The sequence below is a fragment of the Grus americana genome, chromosome 3, assembly GCF_028858705.1.
Source record: "Grus americana isolate bGruAme1 chromosome 3, bGruAme1.mat, whole genome shotgun sequence".
NCBI lineage: Eukaryota > Metazoa > Chordata > Aves > Gruiformes > Gruidae > Grus > Grus americana.
This window is the reverse complement of record NC_072854.1, coordinates 113,590,977-113,615,344: the sequence shown is the minus strand read 5'-3', so window position 1 is coordinate 113,615,344 and position 24,368 is coordinate 113,590,977. Positions and strand designations below refer to the sequence as shown.

At 48.7% G+C, this 24,368-nt stretch overlaps 1 protein-coding gene across 8 annotated transcripts in view; it reads left to right on the top strand.

Annotated features, from left to right (window-relative positions):
- SLC8A1 (solute carrier family 8 member A1) overlaps nucleotides 1–24,368 on the top strand; it is a 138,025-nt gene that overhangs the window by 10,472 nt on the left and 103,185 nt on the right. For 7 of the 8 annotated variants that reach the window (XM_054820884.1, XM_054820879.1, XM_054820883.1 and 4 more), the window contains one exon: nucleotides 18,463–20,298. In XM_054820884.1, coding sequence (XP_054676859.1) covers nucleotides 18,463–20,298 — 1,836 coding nt within the window. Of the gene's footprint in view, nucleotides 1–7,587; nucleotides 7,964–18,462; nucleotides 20,299–24,368 lie in introns of those variants that run through there. The other variant, XM_054820880.1, reaches the window with a different exon arrangement.

Sequence of the window (24,368 nt, the reverse complement as noted above, 5' to 3'; positions counted from 1 at the left end):
TTCTTTTCTTTCACCCTACTAACCACAACAGTGGTTTTCTTTTTATGATGTGCTGAATGTCTCCTGATTGTTCACCTCTCAGATACATCTTCCTGATGAAATGACGTTGAGAGCTAGGTCACCTACACCTGATCTGAACTCAACAGAGGGTTGCTCGTCCTGATCTTAAAACCTTTCTGTGACACAGACTTCTCCCTCTCTGCAGACGATCCAGCTGCCTATACCATTACTCTCATGGCTATAGAAAGCTTTTCCTTGTGTCAAACTTCAGTCTCCCTGCCTGTAGTTTAACCTCCTGGCTTCTTATCTTATCGATAGTAGGAGTGGGAAACATCTGTTCTTTCAGATTTGCAAGGATGTATGTCTTCTCTTGACTTGACAGTCTGCATTCCTGCAATGTTTTCTCTTGAATTGTGTCTTCTAGACCTCTCAATTCTCTTATTTCTTCCAATTGGTGGCTCTGCAGCTGTTTCTGGCTTTCTTGATGCCACTGGTCATGTAAATATAGCTGTTAACTCTGGAGTCTACTGATGGCAAATAAAATGCCAGATACCATTAACTGCCCTGGCAGAAATACCGAAATACCACATTGGTTTCTTAAGGTGCAGGGGCCAGAAACTTTCATAGTGACTGTGGTGCACATGGAAGGGAGCTGAATGAAAGAGGAAAACATGTATTCCCATCAGCCCAGCTAAGACACTCGTCTACTAACCATATAGCTGCCTACACACCAGTATACTGGTTCTACTGCCAGATCTCTGCTCTCTCTCCATACGGTCATGCCTTCCCACCCCTGCCACTCCCTCCATACCTGCCACGGCACTGGCGCAGCAGCAGCCAGGGGAAGCTTGAATCCCCAAATCCCTGTTCTGCCCTGTCTCCCTGATCTCCAGCCTACACAGATATAAACACCACAGCAGCCTGTGTTCCTGGACTGACAGCCACACTCAGGAAATTGTCTCGCCCGCTGAAGAAATGGGAGCTCTCACAGAAGAGCAGAAGGTTATCTGAATAAGCAGAAATGCAGAGGGAAGAAAGATCTTGCACAATCTGCATTAGGAAACATTGCACGCATGCGTGCGCACACACATCCATGTTCCTCCTGCACATACAAACACAGGGATACAGCCTCAGAACTTAGTTTTGCCAGAAACTGGGAAGAGCTTCCCATAAGAGCAGAAGATTTTTATAAGAAACTTAGGGATTTCTAACCATGAGGCAGGTGGCAAAGGAGCATGTTCAATTGTTTTAAAGAATCATCACAATCCAGAAAGCTGTGAAAAAGCCATTCAGCTCTGAGTAGCTTTTGAACACACTCTGTTTGAAGTTCCAGGGAGGGAACAGACTGGCACGTGATAGCATGCAGAATTTGAAAGGACAATCTAGTCTCACAAATAGTGCAGTTTCATTTCTCCAAAATCTCCAGCAAAAAGCCAAACTCATAACCATTAAGTAATCCAGAAGTTAAATCTGCTTCTCTTTTGTTTCTCTCATTTTTGGTTAAATTCTCTTTACATGCCAGGCTTCCATTATTATGTTTAGAATATGCAGCATTGGTTACTGTCTCACCACTGCTTGCATGTGCAGCACTGAGAAAATGAGCATTTTTGGTCTACACATCTTCAGAAGTACAAATAGAGCAAACTGTGGTAAAATAGCAAGCTCTGTGCATGCACCAGTGGGAGTCCCTGTCCACTGGACTCGCATCTAAGCTGTGGGGAGAGAAGGGAACTGGGATAAGAACTGTGGAACTGTGCTGCTGCCTCAGCTGTTCCAGGGAGCAAAGGCACATGTCCTCTCCAAGGTGCCTTGGGGAAGACTGAGGAGCACAGAAATTCCCGGTCCCATGGGTCCCTGCAGCCTAAAATTGACTGCTGCATGCTGATAACAGTGGACAGCATGTTCTTCAGCTCCACTCTGTCCCCGGGACTCAGGAGCTCTTCTCCAGTAGAGCTGGTCAGTGTTGGAGGGACACCTAGCCAGGCAAGGCCACTTGGAGGTGAAACGAGGCAGAGCTGAGGCAGAGGTTGGTAAAGTCAAAGCAGCAAGGAGGCAAGGAAGATTTCTGACCACCCTGCAAGGACAGCACAGATTAGAGCCCATTATAGTGAAGACAAGTTTCCCTTTAAGAGAAGTCATTTCATATCCTCTTGCCTAATGGGCTTGGTTTTTGCAAGGTGTTCCAGCAGCTTTCTTGACCTGGAATATATAAATAAAATATAAATAAGGTGCTTTATGCAACTGAGGTCAGTCACTTCTCACTTTTAATAAAAAAAGTCTGTTTCCCTGGAATATCCAGCCTCGCTCAGGGCTGGCAAACAGATGGTGCAGAGGAGGCCAAACTACCTTCACAACCAGGGGTCGCAGCCGGAGTCATGCACTACATCTGATTCACCCTGTGTCTCACACTGATAGCAATGGTAACCTTGTACACAGATCAAATGAGGGATATTGCCTCATGTGACACCAGAGCTGCTGAGGAGGCATCACAGTCCTCAGTTTGCAGGACACGGCTCCCAGATCTTGCCACATTATCATGGTATTTGTACTTTTGTTTTTTCTTAAAGTCCCAGCTCCTGGAGTCATGTGATTACATATTCCTATTTCATCTCTTTTTTTTTTTAAACTTACTTCTGGTTACCAAGTAAATTGGAAAACATCAAAACTCTAGGTTTCAAAAGCAGAAGGCAAATCCAGACAACATAACATTTGTTGCTTTTTAATTCTGTATTTGGGGGGATTTATTTTTTTTCCCAGCCAAATTTTTTCCAGGGCAGCCCTGGGATGGTGGTGATAAAAGCTTGAGCATCAAGTGGAGAGTGCTAGTGCCTGCTAGGTTGTAGTGCTGCCCTGGGGCTGGCACACTGCAGCTCCATGGCCCCTTGGAGGACACTTACCTTGAGGCAGCGGAATCCCTGGGCTATTGCTTTCACTGGTAAATGCATTTCAGTTGAGCTTGCATCTGCCTTTTTAGTTCCTGTATTCTGCAGTTTCAGTAACAGCAAAACAAAGCTTCATTTCTTTCAGTGGGAAAAGATGCTAAGGGACAGGCAGTTTAGTGGGGTCCAGTGACTCACACTAGGAACTGGGTTTTGCCTGTGAAATGGGAATGGGAGTGAGACGCTAGTATTAGCATGCACTGCTGATGAGACAAATGACAGCAGTCAGAAGGCTTTTGAGTTTCTACTCCTTTGAGAAGAGTAAGGAGACAGTTTGCACCTTGTACATCTGTTACATTAAGCCCAGGCGCTGAAATCATTCTACACTGATACTGAAGTTTTCCTGTGTATTCCTGATGACCAGAAAGCAGTTTTTTCAAAAAGAAAAGTGAGATTCTGAAGCAGAATTTAGAGAAGAGTGTGTGGAGTGTGTGGCTTGTTTTGCAGACTAGATGTTTGCAAAATACATGCAGCTCTCCCAGTTTTGACGCTCCCTGAATTCACGCTCAGCCCCTATAACTAGTTCTGCTTTCAAATCCTAAGTGGCAGTTGGTTTCCAGTGCAAATACTCTTTTGTGTCTGCCACACACAAGCAGTGCTCTGCAAAATTTGGCCAATCAATGCTTCTTCCAGGAAAACTCTCTCCCAAGCTGTTAAATGCTAATGCTCATCAATTAGTGTTCTGGATTTGATGTTTAAACCTTCATAAAACACAGCATAGAGCAAGTACTTGAGGGAGAGCTCGAAAGCAGCACAAGGTGGCTTCTCCAGTTACCTCTGCAGGCTCCCGAAGCATTGCAGTGAGAGCAAACCATAGGCTGCAAATTTTTCACAGACTTGGGAAAACATCCCATTTAGCACTGCCTTCTCCCTGTGGTATAGTCTTTACTGTCAGTTTTCCAGGGGTAGAAGACACCTTCCACATCCAAGACCTCTGTCTGGCTGATGGACTAATGTCATGTGCTCAAACCTCTCTGGGATTATCAGGACTCAGACTGTACCAACTACTTGGAAACAGCTAAGGAGGCACTGCCTGGAGAGCTCAAAAAGAACTACATGATGTCCAGCACACAGAATAGCCCTTCCTATTCACTGCTGTGTCCCACTCCACCTGCCACATTTCTAAATGCCTGATTTATCCTCCTACCAGCAAAGACAGGTTTGAAGGTGACAGTGAAATTGAATGCTCAAATTGCTGGAAACTGTGTTTCTGAGAATCTTTTTTAGAAACACCACTCTGAGGGATCTCCAGGTCTCTGCCAAGAACATGCAGGGGAGAGCCAGAGAAGGTTCAGTGGGCGCACGCTTAAGTCTGCTGCAGTGAGGAGCAAAGACAGATGGATGGCAAGCCAGAGGTGACATCCCATCTGCTCCTGCAGGATCTTTCTGGCATCTCTTGAGGGACTCAAGGAACACCACAACCAGAGATAACTAACCAGTGAGGACTCACTGGTTATCCTCCAGCATTATCTGAACCCACAAAAGCTAGAGCAGAGACCAAAGCGTCCCACTGAGGAGATGTTCCAGACAAGGCAGGAAAGGGTGGTAGGACAGCTGCTCGGAGGTGAGCTTGCTGTGGCTGAGCTGAAGACTGTCTTTGCCCTGACCACTTGTCTGTTTTACAGGGAATATAAGGCAGGAATTTTTCAAGCAAGAAATACCTGAGGGTTTATGTCCCGTCCTCTAAAATGTGCAGGAGATCAGATGCCTTTTTTCACAAGACATTGAGCAGAGAATTGGCCTGCACTGCTCTGTCCTGTGCTCGAGACTCCACAGTCCACTAACTCCATTCTTTGCAGAGAGGAATAGTCTTTCTGCTCTGCATATGTAGACAATACCCAGAAACTTCCTCCAGCAACTGCAGAGAGATGCAGGCTGCTGTCAGAGCGAGCTGTGGGTGTGCATGAATGAATGAATGAATGAACCATTCGTTAGCATTGGCATGAGAATCTCCATGATTTTGAGACTACTAATTAGTGATTGTAAGTGTGTTTGCAATGGTAGGTGTTCACTTGCATGACTGCAAAGAGAGACAGCGAAGGAAAGGTAGCAGGAGCAAACCACTGCCTCTCCCAGCGCAGCCCAGGCTGTAATTGTGATGAAGCATGGATGTGCCCACACCACGACAAACTTGCTGTGTCAGGACATAAGCAGACTTGTTGCATTTTTGCCTGGAGCACCAGGCGGAACACAGGAGCATTTGCTCAGCTTGTCCAGCAGATTTCACAGCCCATGCAGAGCTCTGTGCTGTTACAGCTACCACTTCAGCTAGCTTGGCTGAGAAAAAGCAGTGTGAACTGCCACTGCAGTGTGGAGCAGTCCTATAACACAGTACCTCCTCTCATCAGTTGGGCCCACCGTCTCTCATACTCCCTGACTTCCACTCTTTCTTTCACAGACCAACTCCACCTTTGTCTTGGAGATTGTGAAAGATGAATGTGCCTGGAAAGGCACATGTGAGGGACTGGGCAGTGGGGGACATCTTCTCCCAGCCTTATATCCCTCCTAACCAGTCACTTTTCCAGCAGATGAAAGCTGCTCTCAGGTGCGTGTGAGATCATGCTGCATCTCTGCTTCACCTTTTCTGTCCCAGTGCTGTTAAGGCTGGGTGATACAAAAGGTTCATTTGCATGGACTAATAAGCATCACTGCAAACACTGACAAAGTCTTGTTTTCTTCAGCTCCCCTCAAATGTCACAAAAATCCTTCAGCTGAAGCAACCTTTCCAAGGGTCTCAGCAGGAGGCACTGGGTGACAGGAACAGGCACTGCAAGCTGCAGAGAGAGGTGGGCTGGGAGGAACTGGGGACGTGCCTGGCTCTTCAAAGAGCAGCTCACCAGTAAACGTCTTGGTGCTCCAGAGGAGTTGTGTACCATAAGAGCTGGGAAGTAGGTCAGCAACATAACCAAGGGAAACAGGGAGCTTTAGGGAGAACTTCATGGCTGACAGCTAATTAAAATCTGAGTTCCACTGCTTATTCTTGCAATGATTAGATTTTGGTGTGCAGGGTGAAAAGCAACAGCAGGGATTGTGTTTGCTGCAACTATGCCAATTTTTTCTGCTCACACTATGTTTGCCATGCCAGCTTGTGCAGCACCTTGTGTCCTGCAGCCACTGCCAAACCAAATGCCACTGGTACACTTCCACTGTTCTGCTCACATGCTATCAGAGCACACCACTGTGCATGCTGTACACGTTTAGTTGTGCACATCTTATATCAATGGCCCTGATGGGAGAATTGAGTCCCATCAAAGTACCACACGTGGCCAGATGCAACCTTATCCCTCCTCTAAAGAGTTTTAAATCAAAAGAGGTGAGACAGACAGAGTTAGCTACTAGACACAAAACCATTGTTTTTTTCTAAAATAAATAGAAATAACAAGTAGCTGGTTTGTTGGTTGGTCAATTCATCACAAAGTGCTTTACAAAGGAGTTTTGTGACATTGTCCATGTCTTACACCTCATCTTGAACAGAGAAATTTAGTTTTCCATCTCTGCTGAAGGACATGGTGATGCAAAAATCTTAAAAAAAAAAAAAAGGAAAGAAAGGAAGAAAAGCACAAATGAAAAATGAAATGTAAAGGTAAAATTCTGGCTTGCTGTCTTGAAATTGGTGACAAAAATTACAGACACAGTCGACAAGGTAAGAGGGAGAAGGTGTAAGAGCATGCAGAAGCTAGAATAATGGCTCTCCTTCTCCATGGTTCTTGTTGCACCTGAGGATCTGGGTGTAGAGGGCTACTCAAGGTCACTGGGTACTTGCAACTACCAGTGTGTGAGTTATTAGCTTGGATCCTATTTTAAGTTCCTAAAGCCACAGAGTTTTGCCTGGAGGGTGGGACAATGGGTTCGTCTGCTCCTTGATGGAGCCATTGAAGGGTGGAGGAGTTGTTCAGGCATGGTGAAAGGAGAATTGCCCACAGGGAGGACACTTTGGCCAGTCTGTGGTGCAGCAAGTACTTCTGTGTCAGGCTGCTGGCTTCCTGCAGCACCTCCCCAACCCTGATGACCCTCCCATGGAGACAGGAGGCTCTGAGGGTTCAGTAGCTGACCTGGACATAGCCAGATGTGGGGGCAGTTCCCAAGAGGGCCCTAGGTGACCCATACGCCCCTTGCTTGTCATCCCATGGCCCCCGCTGTCCTCTGCAAACACCACGACATTGGTGATGTGAGAGGGGAGTGATCCTCAACCCAAGGCCCCTTGGGATGCTCCTGGCCTCCTGCCTCCCTATAGCAACTGTGATCAACACTGTGGGGCATGGTGACAGACACAGCAAAGGCACTCCTTGCACCCCCTGTCCTGCTTCCCTTCTCGCCATCGCTCCCAGGGCTTGCTCCCTCCTGCAGGGTGCAAATGGGGTCGGCCTTGCCCTGGCAGGCTGCAGGGCGGCCGGGGGGATGCGACGAGCCGCGGCAGGCAGGGCTGGAGGCTGCCTTGGCAGGGCAGGCAAAGCTGGGGGCAGGCAGAGCATGGATGGGGACTGTCCCGGGCAGGGCAGGGCTGGGGTCAGGCAGGGCAGAGGTGGGGGCTGCCCCAGGCAGGGCGGGCAGGGCGGGCAGGGCTGCTGGGGGTGGGTCCGCAGCCAGCCCTGCCTTTCAAAGTCCCTCGCTCCAAGGAGGAAATCGGGAAATATTTCCAGCAGGAGGACAAGGAGGAGGGCTGAAGCTGCCACCGCGGAGGGGGAACGGCGGGTTTCTCTCTGTCCGCGCAGCGCCGCGGAGGGATGCGGAGGAAGGGGAAGCTGCCTGAGCGGCGGGCCGGCTGAGCGCATCCCCGGGCGCTGTGGCTGTGTGTGCGTGTGTGTGTGTGCGTGTGTGTGTGTGTGTGCGTGCGCGCTCCCTCCATCCATCCCTCCATCCCTCCCTTCCTCCCTCCCTTCTCCCTCCCTCTCTCCCTCCTGCCCGCCGCCGCCGCGCCGCGCCGCAGCCGCGCACCGGGGCTCCGCCACCCGCCCCGCGCCCCGCCGCGATGCCCCGCCGCTGCTGAGCCGGCCCCGGCGGCGCCCGTTCCTGCCCCCCGACAGGTAGGATCGCGACGACCGGCCCCCGCCCCGGCCCCCGCCCTGACCAGCGCGGCGAGTCTCCCGCCGCCCCGACACTGGTTTCCACACTGGGGTCCCCGGTGCCGGGGGAAGATGGGGAAGGCGGGATGGAGGGCCCGGAGTCCTGTGGGAGCCGATGGAGAGGCGGGGGTAGGATGCTCCCCGCCCCCCCACCCCCCACCCCGGCAATGCTTTTTGCAACCCAGCCACGGCACTTTTAGGCATGAGATGGGGCTCGCCCCCCTCCCCCGCCGGCCAATCGCGACATGTCGCGACGGGAGGCGCGGCTGCGGCGGGGGGTTGCCTCTCCCCCTACCCCAAGGGCCGGGCATTGCCAGGCATGTGGGGCCGGGGAGGGGGCCGGAGCAAACCGCCTCCCGCCGGGGGGCTTACGGGCATCTTCCCCCGTGCTCGGCGGCGGTGGTGCGGTGCCTCCGCCCGGCGGGGGTGTTCGTGCCTCCAGGCAGGGCTGCTTTTCCTCCAGCCCCGGGGATTTCTGCCCTGAAACGGTTTCCGAGGTGAGCAGTCGGGAGGCACCTGCAGTCACGATGAAATACCCATTTTCATCTCGATGAGCATGTGTTGTTAGGGCTGGCATTAAGCAGCGCTCATCACGTAGGCTTTGTCTAGGTGGAAGCATGGCTGGGGCTCTTCCGTCATCTCGAGTTTAATTCTTTAATCGTAGCCTTGTTGCTTCCCTCCCCGCCAAGCCATGCTAAGCAACCCCACACTGAGCTCCGTCTCCAGGGCGAAAGCAAACTGCCAAAATGTTGTAGAAATACAGCAAGCACTAGGGAGAACTGGAGTCTAAAAATGAAAGCTGTAGTAAAACCACAAGGTCACAAGCGTGTGGGTGCGAGTGTTTGATTTCAGGGATCCTCTTTGCTTGCGCTTTGCAGGAAGCTGTTCCTCCAGTCCCAGATGTTGGAAATCTGCGAGTCAGGCAATGGAAATGGGGGCTGAGAGAGGCTGGGGTTCTCTGTGCACTCTGCCGACACCTGCCTAGGCATTCATGTGCTTTTTCTCACCACCACAAACAGAAGAGGTGCACTTTTATTTAAGAAAAGGGAAGCTGGGACACTTGCACATTGATGTGATGATGGCAGCTGGGGAAAAAAGAACTGTGCTGTATGGCTTTCTCTGGGGCAGTGGACATCACCAAAGAAAGACATTTGTGTTCCCTTGGGTGCATCTGATAAATGTTTCTTTCTCCCCTTTTCCTTCCAACTGGTTCTTCAATAGCAGCTTTGCCCTTTTTCCAGCAGAGGCACTTGGTCCAAATAGGGAAATAATCTAGCATTTCTAGAGCCACAAGCTACCAGCCAAGCCATGAACCCCCACCACCATCTCCCCAGGAAAGTTGATGCATTGCCTGACCTCTCTTATATCCCACCAGCTCTATTTCTCTGGAGGCATAAACAACTCCTAAGCCAGTGCTGGGGACCTGCATTGTTCAAAGCTTCCTCTGTACCAGCATTTGTGTTCAAGGTATTTGAGGAGATTGGATGTACTCTTCATGCCTGGTGTCCCTGAATGCCAACACTGAGTAGTACAGTTCTATGCTGATGAAACTTTGCTTCTCTCTCCCCATGAAAAGCTGACTGAGCTTTTTGTGGTCTTTTGGGTGTGAATTACACCTGAGATTTAAATATTCACTGTCTTGCAGCTGCAAATTAGGCTGCACCTAATTTGGTCTCCTGGCACTGCTGTATGTGGCATGGCACGAACTTGGTTCATGTCCTTGCTCTTGGGAGTCTCCACAGCACCTTGCGTGATGCCATAAAGGCACAGCCATTTCTCTGGCTGTTTGGGCCTTTTGTAGTGTCCTGGTCTGCTCAGGGTTGCAATTTTCCAGCATTGCATCTAGGACAGAATTTTGTTTTCTTCTGTGTTTTGGGGGTGATACAGTCCTGTTGGCTTGCCAGGGAAAAGCCACTGTTCTCCAGCATCCTAATGAAACTCAGAGCCTGTAATAAAGCCCAGTGTCCCCCAAGGCATGAGCATCACTGCACTGGACAACCAACCAATGGGTTGATCATAGACAACAAAAATGGCATGCGATACTGGGTCTCCTTGCAACCAGTACAGTGAACAGTCTGGAGCTCTGTTCAGGCTCAGGGTGCTGTGATCTGCATGTGCAAATCCTGCCTGCACCTGGGTCTGCTGCAGGGTGCTCAGGGTGCTGTGCCGTCGGGACTCTGGCATCCAACATGGGCTGAGCTCACTGACCGGTCTTTCCTTTTGCCAAGAGTGTGAGTGGTATCTCTCCAGCTATTTTCAGGAAGCTTGTAGGAACTTGGCTTTCTCCACTATCTCTATCCCTCTGGTGATTTTAGCTGAAACTATGTGGGGGGATGAGGGGGGCAGAGACATGTCAACAGACAGACAGACAGACAGACACGGAAACTGTGATTTCATATGCCTGGCTTCCTAAGGAAACCTGGCTACAAATAGAAGAGAGATTTGCTGCTGCAAAGAGCTCCTGAGGAGACAGAGAAGGCAGGGGAGACTGGGGAGGAGGGACGGGTGGTTAACCTTGCTTTTGAGATAGGCAACCAAGGCCCAGCACACACCTGGGTTCAGATTCCCTTTTCCGAGATCTGGTGGTCTAAAAACTGGGCACCTGCTCAGCATTGGCGTTCAGCTCCCTCTAGAGTCAGTGGTGGGAGAGCTGTTCCTCTAGACCATGGCCCCCCTGGGAGGTGCTACCACCCTTCTCTAGCCAGGGCTAGGCACACGGCTGATGGATGGAGCGTGCCAGGGTGGGCCTCCAGCCCAAAGTTAGCTGTCCAGCTCCCGTCTAGGACCGTGTCCAAATCGCCCAGGTCCACAATCTGCATTCGCCTCAGCCTTTCCCCACATACATTCCCAGGGACGTCTCCCACCTCTTCGTCACTTGATGGGCACAGGGAGCTGGTGCTGGGGATTTGTCTCTGCTCCCTTGAAGCTTTCTGCTCCTTCCTCCTGCAGATCATTCTGCTGCACAAGGGACCCACACACAGCTACCACCTCAGTGCAAAAATGGGCCTGGAGTGAGGAGTGGACACAGGCAGACAGAGAAGAAAGCAACAGGCCTACTAATTCCTCTCTCCTGGCCCCATGGGGCATCTCTGGACAGATGCTTCCTCCCCAGGCTACCAAGAAGCCTCAGGCTTGTTAGCAGTGTTTTATTCTCACAACACTCACGGGAATCAGGCTCTTCCCATTTTACAGAGGGAGACACAGAGCACAGGGAGGTGAACGGCTGCCCTGAGATCGCAGAGGGAGTCTATCGACAAGACAGCCTCAAAGCCGGCTCATGGAGACCAGGCAGTTAGCACTGTGCTTAAATGAGTGAGGGAGATCCACAGGCAGAGGAAGGCATTAACAGCTCAGGAGGAATAATGGGGAAGAGCCTGATGATGCTTGATAAAGAAGAGACCAAAAGCAGGTGATAGGGATAGAGAAATGGTCTGGAGACAGCAGCAAGTAGGAGGGGAGATGTAAAAAAAAAAAAAAATACAACCCCAAAAGAAATGTAGTATTTGTCCCTTGCTTCTCATTTCCTGGCATTTTCCTTGCTGACATCTCGAATCATGGGGGAAAGGGACAATTTGCCGCTTGGTCTCCATGTGTTAAAGAGCAAGGCTGGAATCTCTCTGACAAACACCTTCAAGCTCAGTCTCTACAAGCTGCCCCCAAATTCATCCAATCTGGCTGAAATTTTATATCAGGGATGTTTTGTTTTCTCTATTTATCTGTTTATTTTGAAAGTTGCTGGGGAGATTGTGGGAGGAGATTGGATGCTTCATTGAAGAGATAGGATACTTGGAAAAATCAGTTGCAGACTGATAATTGTTCTAACTTTTTAATGTCCTTTACAGAAAACAGGGTGGTCTGATGTGTATTTTACTTGATTGGCTTCATAGAGGACTTGTGCCTCTGACTATATTTGGAAAGATTTTGATGGGGTTTTTGTACTGATGCAATCAGGATGCTGATGGCCTGGAAATCATTTTCCTGATGTGGAGATCTGGAGGGTCATGGGCAGGGGATGCCAACAGGCTGTGCCTGTTTTGGAGTGGCAGAGCTGGGTGGAAGGGAGAAGGAGCCAGGCAGAGCCGGAGCAAGGCTCTGAGCCAAGGGTTTTCCAGGCTGTGTTTAAAGTGCCGTCACACTGTGCAGCCCTGAGTGGCAACACATAGCGGCTTTCCTCCATGGCTCTGGATGTACAGCCAGCGTGGCAGTAGGGTCCTTCTGCTTTGATGGGTAAGAATCACAGCTGGCAGGTGCTACTTTTTACCAAGCTGTGCCACGGGTCAGCGTCAAGATCAGAAGTGAAGCTAGCAGGACCTGTGGCTGCCTAGACAAATCTCCAAGCACCCTGTACCTTGCAGGGCTGTTGGCATCTGTTTTGTGTCCCTTGGCTGTGGGAAGCTGAGAGACCAGACAATTTGTTGGGGCTTTTTTTTTCCTACAGTCATGTCTTTTCCCAGTGCAGGCTTTGCTTGAGCTGCCCTGCTGTGCAGATTGCTGCTTTCAATGAGGCACAGGTGTACAGGCTTCAGCATGGCCAGGAAGGGTCAGCAGGAGAGGAGAGGTTTGCTAGCCCTTCTGGAGATGGGGGAGTGGGTATGACTCCCACCTGTGGAAGCGAGGTGTGCAGCTCCTTCCCCAGGGAAGGCTGGTTATTGCTTGCAGTAGACTCTTACATGCTGCTCTCCTGCAAGAGAAACTGGGAAAGGGATGTTGTGACTTGGAGACTTCAGATCTGACCTTGAGGTAGGAGCATAGGGCCGATAACTACAAACAGCCATTTTTGCTGGGGTGGGGAGAGCTTGTTGGCTAGGAGAGCCTGTCCTCTTACATGGGGCCTTTTTGGGGGTTGCTGTCTGTTCACCAGGAACACTGGCAGGGGAGTGAGTAGCTGGCTTGCACTGGGGCTCTATTTCTCCAGTTTGCAGGCTAGCCGTGCCTTGCAGTAGCTACTAGCTTCTTTGTCACAGTTTTTGTCTCCTCTGGCTGAAGAGAGACCATCTTTCTCCTGCTCCTGACACCAGCAAAAGGGGTTTTGAGCTGCCTTCCCTGTCTCCCTGCAGCAGTGCAATCTCAGTAGGAAAAGCTCTGCTCTGCCTAATTCTGACTATGGGATGGGGAAGGGCTGTCTGGGAGTTCCCATGGTGTTGCAATGTGATCCTGGTTCTGTCCCCACAGCATTTGGAAAAGCAGCCACACTCATGTGAAGAGCAAAATTCCTACTGCCCCCCAGCAAGCAAGCAGTGACCCTGGGGGGAGAGGGTGCTGCTCTCACCTCCTGTACACCAGTGACACAACTGTGGGGACACCCTCTCCTATACAAGCTGGCAGTATATTCACAGTAATGATGTTTATTATGAAGTTGATGTCACAGTGGGGTAGGCACCATTGGGTAGTGTCAGTGGTGGCTGTAATGGTGTGAACACTGCTGTGTTACAGCTGCTCTGTGCAGGTTTTCTGTCAAATGCTAGGACAAAAAAATTCCCCATGGAAAATCTCTCTATCTTTGTGTGGCCACTTATTCCTTGTGAGCCCAGGCCATTTCCTTCCTTGCCCAATCCTTCTTCTGTAATGAAAGTGTCTGGGTTAGCAGTGTTTTTTCAGTACTCTGAAAAATAATAGTGCTACCAGCTTGCTGCAGATGGTCATAAACCTGTGTGTGATACAAAGGTGTAGGAAAATAACAGGAAGGGTCTTACAGTAGATAGATATTTCAAGGGCAAAGTGCCCTAAACGGAGATGGGACTTTTGGGAGGCTGCTGCAAAGGAAAAGCTGTGCTTTGTTGAAACGCAGAGCAGCTTTCAGGCTCACTTTGTATGCAGCAACCAGTCAGCCTGAAGGAGCATTGCTGCCAGGGAAAGGTCAGAGCAGAGTCTAAAAGGCTGTTTTCTCCCCATCTGGCAGCTCGTGAGCTGGGGGGCTGGAGCACAAGCTGGCAGCAGGAGCTCTCCTACCAATTTGTAAAACTTAGAGCTTCCATGTCCAGCAGGGAGGCAAATATCTCTGCAACCCTCCTAGCCCTGCAGTGGACAACAGCTGCCCTCCCGGTGTTTCACAACACCAAGGGTTGGACTAAAGGCTGGGCCAACATCCCTGGGCGGGAGCTGCATCTAAACTGAACTTCCCTCAAAGGAACCATGCAGCCTCATGCAGGCTTTCCTCCATGACTGTGCAAAACCAACTGCTAGTGCCCTGAGGGAGTTGTCCGCAAAGGGAAGGGGCACAGCTGCGACTTCACGAGAGCCCAAGTTCTGGCTCTCCTGGTTAGCTCCAGCTCTACCTGAAAGCTCTCAGGCAGCTGGTTCTAGGGAGCCCCAGGACAGCTCTGCTCCCTCGGTGGTAAAAAGGACTCTGGGTGCTGCCCCTGGACATGTGGTAGTGCTTATGGGCAGGGTTGTTGCTGGCCTGAGGTGCTGGTTTGGGGCTCTTCACTGCACATGCATGGCCAGCACCAAGCCTGAGAGCAGCTTGCACCTCTGCCCAGTGCTGCTGTGATAAATGTGACCCGAGAAGCACTGGGGAGTGACGCCGAGGCCACAAGCACCATGGCAGGCAAGGTTTGCTGGGGCTGCTAACCTGTCATGCTGTGAATCAGCTACCGCATTTGCTTTTATTGTTGATGGCCGGGATGGGAAATACAATTGAGACACCTTAATGAAAAGCTAACAAAGTTGGGTTTGGAAGGAGGGCTGGCGTTCTGGTAGCCTTGCTTCTCATTAGAGAATAATATGAATGATTTGTCTGGGAATATTCCTATTGCTGCGCCTGCAGCAGTGTGCTGACCATGGGCCGAGACCCTATGCAAATGCAGAGTAAGAGGGTCTCTGGGGACCAAGCTGTTTATTTTGGATTGTACAAATAAAGAAATGCTGTTAATTTTATAGCAGCTGCTTCTCAGAGATATTTTGAGTGTCAGGCTCTGATTGTGTGTGTGTGACCAGCATGTTTTGGCCAAGCATTTTCTAGCCCTCCATAATTCCTGAGTCTGGTGTTAATAACACCCATTGTGAATGGGTCCAAGTAGGAAAGCTGGTGAGGGTATGTGAATCTTGTTTGATGACCACACCACAAAATGCTGGAGAAAGTCCAACATAGAGTTGGGGGATGCTACTGCTGCTCAACGAAGGGTCCTGACACGTTGCTAAAGCCGGTGGGTCTTTCTTCCAGAGCTCCAGCCTTTCCCCACCCATCTGAACTCTCCAGAAAAGTTCCATGTTTTTTATCTCCTGCCATCTGAGGGCAAAATGTTGTTTGTACATGGAGAGCTGGATAGGAAGGCCAGAAAGATGGATTTCTCAGATGCAAGACTCTAGGCCTTTTTTCCTGCTGTTTAATGTAATATGGGACTTGACTTAAAAAAACAAGCAAACCAACAAACCAAAACCAGCTTATGTTAGAATGTTTGAAAGGGAAGAACATGGCAAATAAAGTTCAAGTGACTTATTAATCTGATTTAGTGGGTGTCTTTTTTCTGGCTGAGACTTCCAGTGCTTGAATCTGTATAGTTGGTCCAAAGTGTGATGGGACTCTCCTATTCTTTATGACCTAAATCAGTGACCCAAAGCATAATATTTTCTCTAGAACCATCTGTTTCCTTCTCTTGCCAAGGGGATTTCACAATGCCTGGTTGCTCTGAATAATTGTACATGTGCAAGGATATGACTTGCCACAGGGAGAAAATTAACTGAACAAGGGCAGGTGGATGCTCTTAAGTTTTCTATTGAAACTACTACCCTTTAGAAAGTGAGGGTGAAGAACCATGCAGCTGAGTAGTACTTTATGCCCACGCTAATTTTTTTTAAGGCTACCTATTTTAAAAAAACCCAAAACTACACTTAGGAGCTATCTGGGATAAATGGAGTAGATACCAAGTCAACCTGTGTTTTGACAGCCCCTCTATCAAATGTCTCAGAGACTTGGAGCGGTGTGAAACACAGGAGTACAGATGTTGGGTGACTAATGCTTCGGCTAAACTTCAATGATCATGAACACACATCTGTTTCAACTTAGCTATCCACCAAATGGCCTGCAACAAGGTGCTTTTCTTTACAAACATCTTCTTTTCAATTTTTTTACTTCAGATTTGTAAGTAGCGGCTACAGCCTGCATTCTGGGAAGCAGAAGGTACCCAGGGTCTGTGATCAGGGGAGCAATGTTCAGGGCTTCTGACTCTAGCAGTAAGAGCTTTTTGTAGCATTAGCAGGATTTCCAATACAAACAACTCCTTTCTTTTAAATCTGTCTTCACAGAGGAGACTTGCTTTTTCTTGTTCATCTTATCTGTTCTTATCACTGAGCTCTCTGACTTGCTCACTTCCTGTGTATCTTTTTCTTTTCTTAATTAGAAAATTGAGAGGAGGTGGGGGGAGGCAGACCAACGGTTCCTGGTGAGGAAATGCCATTTATATAAAACTGTCTTGATAAATTCTCAGCATTATTCTTCCAGTCCAATAATCCCACTACAGCATCCTTAAATAAAAGCAAATGGAGGAGAGGGCTTTGATCCATCATTACAATGTCTCTTTGTGGAGTAGATCCTGTAACGTGGGTGCAGGATGGTACCCACTGCTTCCTTTAACCAGTTCTTCACTTGCATGCAGCCCTGTCCCTGTGTAATATGCCCCTGCCCTAATCAAGAGGGGTGATATCTGTGTCATGGGGGATAAGGAGATGGGGGTGGTGACCAGGTGCTTTCTTCAAGAAGGCATTGGTGTGTCCCTGTTTAGGAGAGTAAATGCTTCTCTCCAGGAATGCCTGTTTGGCTATACTTTTGCAGCCAGCAATACAGCATGTGTAGCCTGCTGTGTGGCAGGACAGCCAGCCTAGTTCCCAGCTGTGCTGTGAAACAAGCCCTCTTAGAGGAGGAAGAAGAGGGAGGGTGTGCTTAGCCATCCTGCTTGGGTCATGCTTGCTATGATGGGGCCCAGGTGACAGCTGGGATGCTGTCACTGGATGCAGCCTTTAGCGTGGATGGGCTGGTCTGTGTCTCCCAGCACATGCAGCTGTGCAGCTGTCAGACCTGGTGTTTTGTTTGCTGGAAACCAGGCAGATAGCAAATGGTAGGGTGAGACCTGCCAGGCGTTGTGGAGGTTGGACTTCGGGATCTCCTGCTTGTGTCCCATCTCTGATATGGTGATATGGGCCTGGGAGTACCATCCTTCTCTTAGAAGCTGAAACCTTCTGGCTGGGTTCTTTTTTTTTGTTTGTTTTTTTCCTTCTTTCTGTAGTGTGGGTTTTTTATGAGCAAAGCTAGTTCAGCCTTTTGTATTCTCCAGCAAAGTAAAGGTATTGACATACTCATTTTCCTCTCTTCATAGAAACATTTTTAAGTACCATGTGATTAAATTAACTTGGAATGGAGAAGTGTAGTATGGCAAAGGGTCTCCTTGAGGAGAAAATATAGCTTTAATAACTAGGAATCTGGCTTTTATTGGCTAGTAAAATTGAGAATGTAACACTGAGCATGTCCAGGTTTTTGCACTACGCATCTCTATGTACTTAAAGGCATCTGTTCTGTCAGTTTATGCACTGTTAACTAACTGCAAACCTCTTTAACAGCTCCTCTACACTGCTGGAAAATCCTGAGGCAGGGCAAGGGCAAGTACTGCTGTCATGCCTGATGACTGATGTTGTAAATGGAGTGAGAAAGGCCCTTGAAGGGGAAGCCGTCAAAGCTGACCTAGTGGGAAAAGAGCACAGGGACAGGTTTCCTCTCGAAGCATGCCAAGACAGCCAGGCTTGGATGCATATGGGGCTCTTTCCAGTTTTGGGAAGGTGCAAAGTGATGCGCTGTGGAAGGAATGGCTCCAAAATCATTAATTAAAGACTGCCCTTCTGGTGCACCTTATGACCAAGTTACTGTTAAGAATAAGGTTTTGCCAGGGCTTGAGCTCACTTTGCGCAGATTTCTGATGTGGAGTAGCTGCTTGGGAGGACTATGAGCAAGAAAAGGCTGTGAAATACATAGTTTACAGTGAATCCAAATGGCAAGTATAAAAATATTTTTTAAAAATGATGGGGAGATAGTAGATTTCCCTGTCCTCTCCTGCTCTTACTTGGAACTCCAGTGAGTTGACTGCACTGTAATTTTGAAATGGGAAACACTTCTGCCAGCTGTGAAGCAGAATGATAGGCTTTAATTAGATGAGAAACAAGAAAACGCAATTGAACAAATAGGCTTTCAGTGAAGAAAAAGAAAGTGGCATTAAACATCTTAGTAGCTAAAAGGGGTAGGTGCTAGCCAACTGGTAGCATCTGAATCTGTCCTTGTTCAGATAACTGAACTAGATGTTCATGAACTAGTACATGGAAAACTAGTAATCATAACACAAATGGGCTCATTAGATGGGTCTTCTTGAGTAACTTGATTATATGTTTGGGAAAGATGGGAAATAAACAGGGTGTAGAGGAAAATCTGTTATCTCTGGTCAGCCTCACTTAATGCATCTTTCCTTTTGTCTCTGCAGGTTGTGGATGTTTGGGACCTGTTTGGTGGAAGCGGCCATGTCACGAGGAACTCGCCGACCCACCTTCCCAGTGAGCTTCCAACTCCTGAGTGTTGTGCTGGTGTTGCTCTTCCATGCAGATGGCATACATGCGGAGAGCCCCAGCGAATTGCCTGTGAACAACACCGAGGAGTGCACTGGCTCATACATCTGCAAAAAGGGTGTGATTTTACCAATATGGGAACCCCAAGACCCCTCATTCGGTGACAAAATTGCTCGGGCAACAGTGTATTTTGTAGCGATGGTGTACATGTTCCTGGGGGTATCTATCATAGCTGACCGCTTCATGTCCTCCATCGAAGTCATTACATCCCAAGAACGGGAAATAACCATCAAGAAGCCCAATGGTGAGACAAGCAAAACCACAGTGAGGATCTGGAATGAGACAGTTTCCAACCTCACACTGATGGCCTTGGGCTCGTCTGCCCCTGAGATCCTCTTGTCTGTTATCGAAGTGTGTGGCCATGGCTTCACAGCAGGGGACTTGGGGCCAAGCACAATTGTGGGGAGTGCTGCATTTAACATGTTTGTCATCATTGCGATCTGTGTTTACGTTGTTCCAGATGGAGAGATAAGAAAGATCAAGCACTTGCGAGTGTTTTTTGTTACAGCTGCCTGGAGCATCTTTGCCTACACTTGGCTTTACATTATTTTATCTGTGTCTTCTCCTGGGATTGTGGAGGTTTGGGAAGGCTTGCTCACCTTCTTCTTTTTCCCCATCTGTGTGGTGTTTGCCTGGATAGCTGACAGGAGGCTTTTATTTTACAAGTATGTCTACAAGAAATACCGTGCTGGCAAGCAGAGAGGCATGATCATTGAGCATGAGGGTGACCGGCCCTCCTCCAAAGCTGATATTGAGATGGACGGAAAGGTTGCTAATTCTCATGTGGAGAATTTTTTGGATGGGACACTGGTGTTGGAGGTGGATGAGAAAGACCAGGATGATGAGGAAGCCAGGAGGGAAATGGCTCGGATCCTGAAGGAGCTGAAACAAAAGCACCCCGACAAAGAAATTGAACAGCTTATAGAGTTGGCCAACTACCAGGTCCTGAGCCAGCAGCAGAAGAGCAGAGCATTTTACCGCATTCAGGCCACTCGGCTCATGACGGGAGCTGGCAACATCTTGAAGAGACATGCTGCAGACCAGGCCCGCAAAGCTGTCAGCATGCACGAGGTCAACAGTGAGGTGGCAGAAAATGATCCCATCAGCAAGCTCTACTTTGAGCAGGGTACCTACCAGTGTCTGGAGAACTGTGGCACTGTCGCCCTAACCATCATTCGCCGGGGAGGTGACTTGACCAACACGGTGTACGTTGACTTCCGGACAGAGGATGGGACAGCCAATGCAGGCTCTGACTATGAGTTCACTGAAGGGACAGTGGTCTTCAAGCCTGGAGAAACCCAGAAGGAAATCCGTGTTGGCATAATCGACGATGACATATTTGAGGAGGATGAGAATTTCCTGGTCCATCTCAGCAATGTCCGTGTGAGCACTGAGGCCTCAGATGAGGGCATTCTTGAGGCCAGTCGTGTCTCAACACTTGCCTGCCTAGGATCACCATCTACTGCCACTGTCACCATTTTTGACGATGACCACGCTGGCATCTTCACCTTTGAGGAGCCAGTAACACATGTCAGTGAAAGTGTGGGGACCATGGAAGTTAAAGTGTTGCGAACCTCTGGTGCACGAGGAAATGTTATTGTGCCCTACAAAACCATTGAAGGCTCAGCCAAAGGTGGAGGAGAAGACTTTGAAGACACCTGTGGGGAGCTGGAGTTCCAGAACGATGAGATAGTGTAAGTGAAGGTTTTATTTGTTACTTACAGTCTCTGGTTCTCCTGAAATTAAATGCACGTGGCTCCCAGAGCTGCACTGGAGGTGTTTGGGTGCCAGCGCATTGCAGTAAGCCATGAATGGCCTTATGTGCTTTGGGGAAACTGAAATGCTGCATTCCTGCCTTGCAAACAGACCAGAGAGTGACACCTGCTCAGGGGCACTCCACCCTTCCAGCAGCAGAGAGGTGGGACTGGTTTGTGACCCCAGCCTGCCGCACCCTACACATGCACTGAGCAGATCTCTATAGCCTCGGCTCTACAGTAGAGCAGAGAACAAAACCAAGCTGGCTGTTACCGCCCAGCCACAAGAACTTGTCTTGTGAAGGGCCTAAATTGAGTGTATGAATTGTGGTACTTACTTCCCCTTGCCTGTTGAGGGTCAGGTCATCCAGGACTGGGCCACAGCCTGTTCCACTGATGCTCTGTTCAGGGCTTTGGTGAAGGTCACTTCACTTCTTCCTCTTCTAAAGGCTGCAGGCCTGGGTCATTGTCCGATGCATGTCCTGAAAAAGTACTGTCATGCAGAGAAGCCTCATGGTTAGGATGCAACTGCAGCCACATTTGGCTGCTTGCAAATAAAAAAGTGGCTGAAAGCTGTTGGAGTCTGCTCCTGAGTGTTGCTAGATGGATGGTGGAGAAATTATTAGTGCTGTAGCCTTGTTTATTACATCATGTGGAGAATATAAATTAGCCCAGTATATCATGGTAGAAAACATCTATCCTTGGGTATGTCATGAAGACATTTCCTTGCCCAGTTGGGGCTCAGGGAGGAGCAAGGGTTTGGAGTCGCATTGTTCCAGCCTTATGCTCTTTCTACAGTGAAGTCTGTGTCTGTAGGTCAGTCCCTGCCAACAGTAGACTCTGTAGCACAAAACCACTACGTAGAACTTGAAGCAGTCACTGATAAAGAGCACTGCTGTGTCAAGGGAGAGCTAGATGTTGGTTTGCATGTTGCATATCATGCAACTGGTCTCTTAGGAGCTGAGACAGACCCGTGATGAGTGCCAAGAGTGGGCCTTATGTTCTGTCTGTTGTATCTGCTCCATGTGCACGGGGAGAATGAAGGAAACGGGGGAATCATAAAACTTCTTGAAGGAGAGGGAAAGTAAAAAGCGATTTGTAGTTCTCAGGAAGCTTATTAGACCAGTTGTGGTTTTGACTTCTCAGGAAAAACTGAGCAAGAACTTCACAGCTCCAGCAATCTGGAGGCCAGAACATGCATGTTGCTCATGCAAGGGTCAAGAGCATATTATATGCCATTGTTCCTGGCTTCTGAATGATAACTGTAGTGGAGAGGAATGCAGTTATTTTATTTCTTTTTTTTTTTTCCATTTTGGGAGAATCAGGGAGTTGTCTGCACAGATGCAATGAACTAGGCTATAAGGATATCCCCCGAAGGCTCTTTACTTTTTAACCAGGTCACTCAGCACTAGCAAAACTGGGCTACTGGCAGGAAGACTTTGACGTTTGATCTCAGTTTCCCTGGGACGTGACATGTTTACATGGCAGGCCAAACACATGGCCCCAGGTTCTGCAGCTGCACTCAGAGGTGCTTGGGCTTCCCCCTTGTCTTGGATCTATCACTCTGGCCAGGATCTCTGTGCTGTCCTCCATCAAAGACAGGTAGTGTCACCTGTGTCTGTGCTGCCTGTTGGTGCTTAGCCTGTGATGTGGGGTTTTGCAGTGGGATGGCTGTGCCTTCTCCCCGGCATTGTGCCAGGGCCGACTGTGTTGTGCCTACTGCCAATGCTGGTGGCCTTTCCTCCTCTAAGCCGTTCACCGCTGACTTTTGCCAGCAGCCCAGTAACCAAGGGATGTGCTGGACATGGACTGACCACGTCCTGTCAGAGCTGCTGCCTGGCTTCCCGGGGCATGCTGGTCTGCCCTCCCCACAACGGCAAGCCTCCTCCTTCCTTTTCTTACTGGCTGTCAACATGTGCACAGCAAGCAAGAAACAGGGGAAAACAGCTTTCTTAGGAACCCAAGTGTGTTTTTTCTGTGCAGATGCCAGGGGCTTGCCATTATATAGCTATTGCCTTTAAACTATCTCTCCCTGGAATCACAGGGAGGGACAGTACATGGGAAGCACCACTTCAGCAGTTTGCAGCCTGGTGCAGATGAGGGCTTGGAAATGGAGTGGGAGGAGGTGGTGACTGCAGGGCCATATGTTGACCAATGGGCTTGCTCCATTCAGGTGGGAGAGGACATGCACATACCTTATTTCTTTGGGAGAAGGATGTAACTGATTGTACAAATTGCAATCTATTAATGTGCATGAAAGCCAGTAGGTATTGAGCTAAAACTTAGCTGCTACAGTCCACGTTCAGGCGTTGGATGGTACAATCTGACTTGCAGATTTCCTGCAGGTCCTGGGCACAAGTTTAGGACTGTGGTGTGGTCCTGAAGCTTACATGCACCCTCCCTTGGAAGAATTTGCTCTAACGGGAATAAAGATGTGCTAGGACAATATGTGGATGATAGAGCTAAAGCCTGTTTGTTATGTCATTGCCTGTTAGTGCTGTGCTTCAGCTAAATCACAGTTATGTAGAATGGTGCAATTTCCCAGCAAATTTGATTCAATAAAGTTCTAAAACTTCAGGTTTGCCCATGCTCTGGTAGCCAAGAGATGGCTTTGCTGCCCTTTCTAAAGGTCTTTAGTGCCTCTTCAGCTCTGCCATTCTAGGCTGTATCAATCAGCTTGATAAAATTAAGATACAGCAAAGGTAGGGCAGTGCAGGTGGACACAAGGATGAAGGAAAACTGTGTACAAGCCTCTACTATTAGAGGGCTGGCTTGGTGGTAGGTCTCAGTAAAATTAGAAAGCGCTGGGAGGGCCCTGATCTTCTGGAGACCTTCCTCCGGTTCCCAAAAGGCCTAACTACGTAACATGTTTGTTTGAAGCATCCAGAGACACTTTCCCATTTTGCAATCTGTTGATGTCCCCTTTCCCAGAGCACACAAAATAGCTGTGTAACTGCTGAAGCCATGCCACTCCTGTGCATTTAAACAAAGATCTCATTCCAATACTACCAAAAAATATGTGTAACGGAGAAGATGTTGGTCCTCCTACGGAACATTTTATCCCAGCGCTTGCCTGGTAGTCTCTTGGAGTGATGCTTTTCTGCTCCTTGCTCCTGAAGCACAGCTTGTGTGTTCAATGGGTGCATGTTGGCAAGTGAAGAAAAATAGCATTTAAATGTGGTTTTCAAAGGCTTTAGCTGGGTTTGCATGACAGATTGTTCCAAGCTGGGTAGGAAAGCTAAAGATGTCTGACTTGGGTCTTAGCAAGGTCAGTCTCAGTGATGCTGCACGGGTACCTGGGACTCTGAGACATCAGTGTAAGACAGGGTGCAATGAGTTAAAGTGTAAGAGAGAGCCATCCCTCTGGGACCATCCTCAACAAGGTGACTCCAGCCTTGTCTTGCATCTCCATTAATGATTAAAGCTTTCTTGATGAGAACATGGAGAAGTTGTGTAGTCGCAGGCTTTTCCTGCCCACTCATCTACCACAGCTATTGTGATCATAGAAGAGGTCACTGGTTCATCTAGCCAGTGTATTTTTATCTCCTGACTGAATGCCAAATAATTCAAAAGAAGTCCAGCCTCCTATCTTAGAGAAGGAAGCAATCCTTCCCCCAGCTGATGGAGTCTTTTCTCCTTGCTGTCTTGAAACATCAGGAGGGGCACCTCTTCCAGATGTGGCTGCAAAGTTATATGAAAACTGTGTTCTTTCATGTTTAAAAAATAGTAGTTTTCCTAGAGATAACATTGCAATCAGAGATCTATTACAGTCTGCATTCCAGATGTCTGCACCCACACCCCCAAAAGAAAAATTTTGATTGCATTGGTCAGTGAGGAAGATGGTACACATATTTATATGGATGAGTAAACTGGTATTTCACCTATGCAGGTACACCTGTAAATGCATGGAGAATCTTATGTCAATAGATCTTGCTGTTCATAATGTATAGTTTAGCTGGTTTTATAAAAGGTGCCTGCTGCAGGTTTAAGAAGTAACTCTCTTGGCCCGT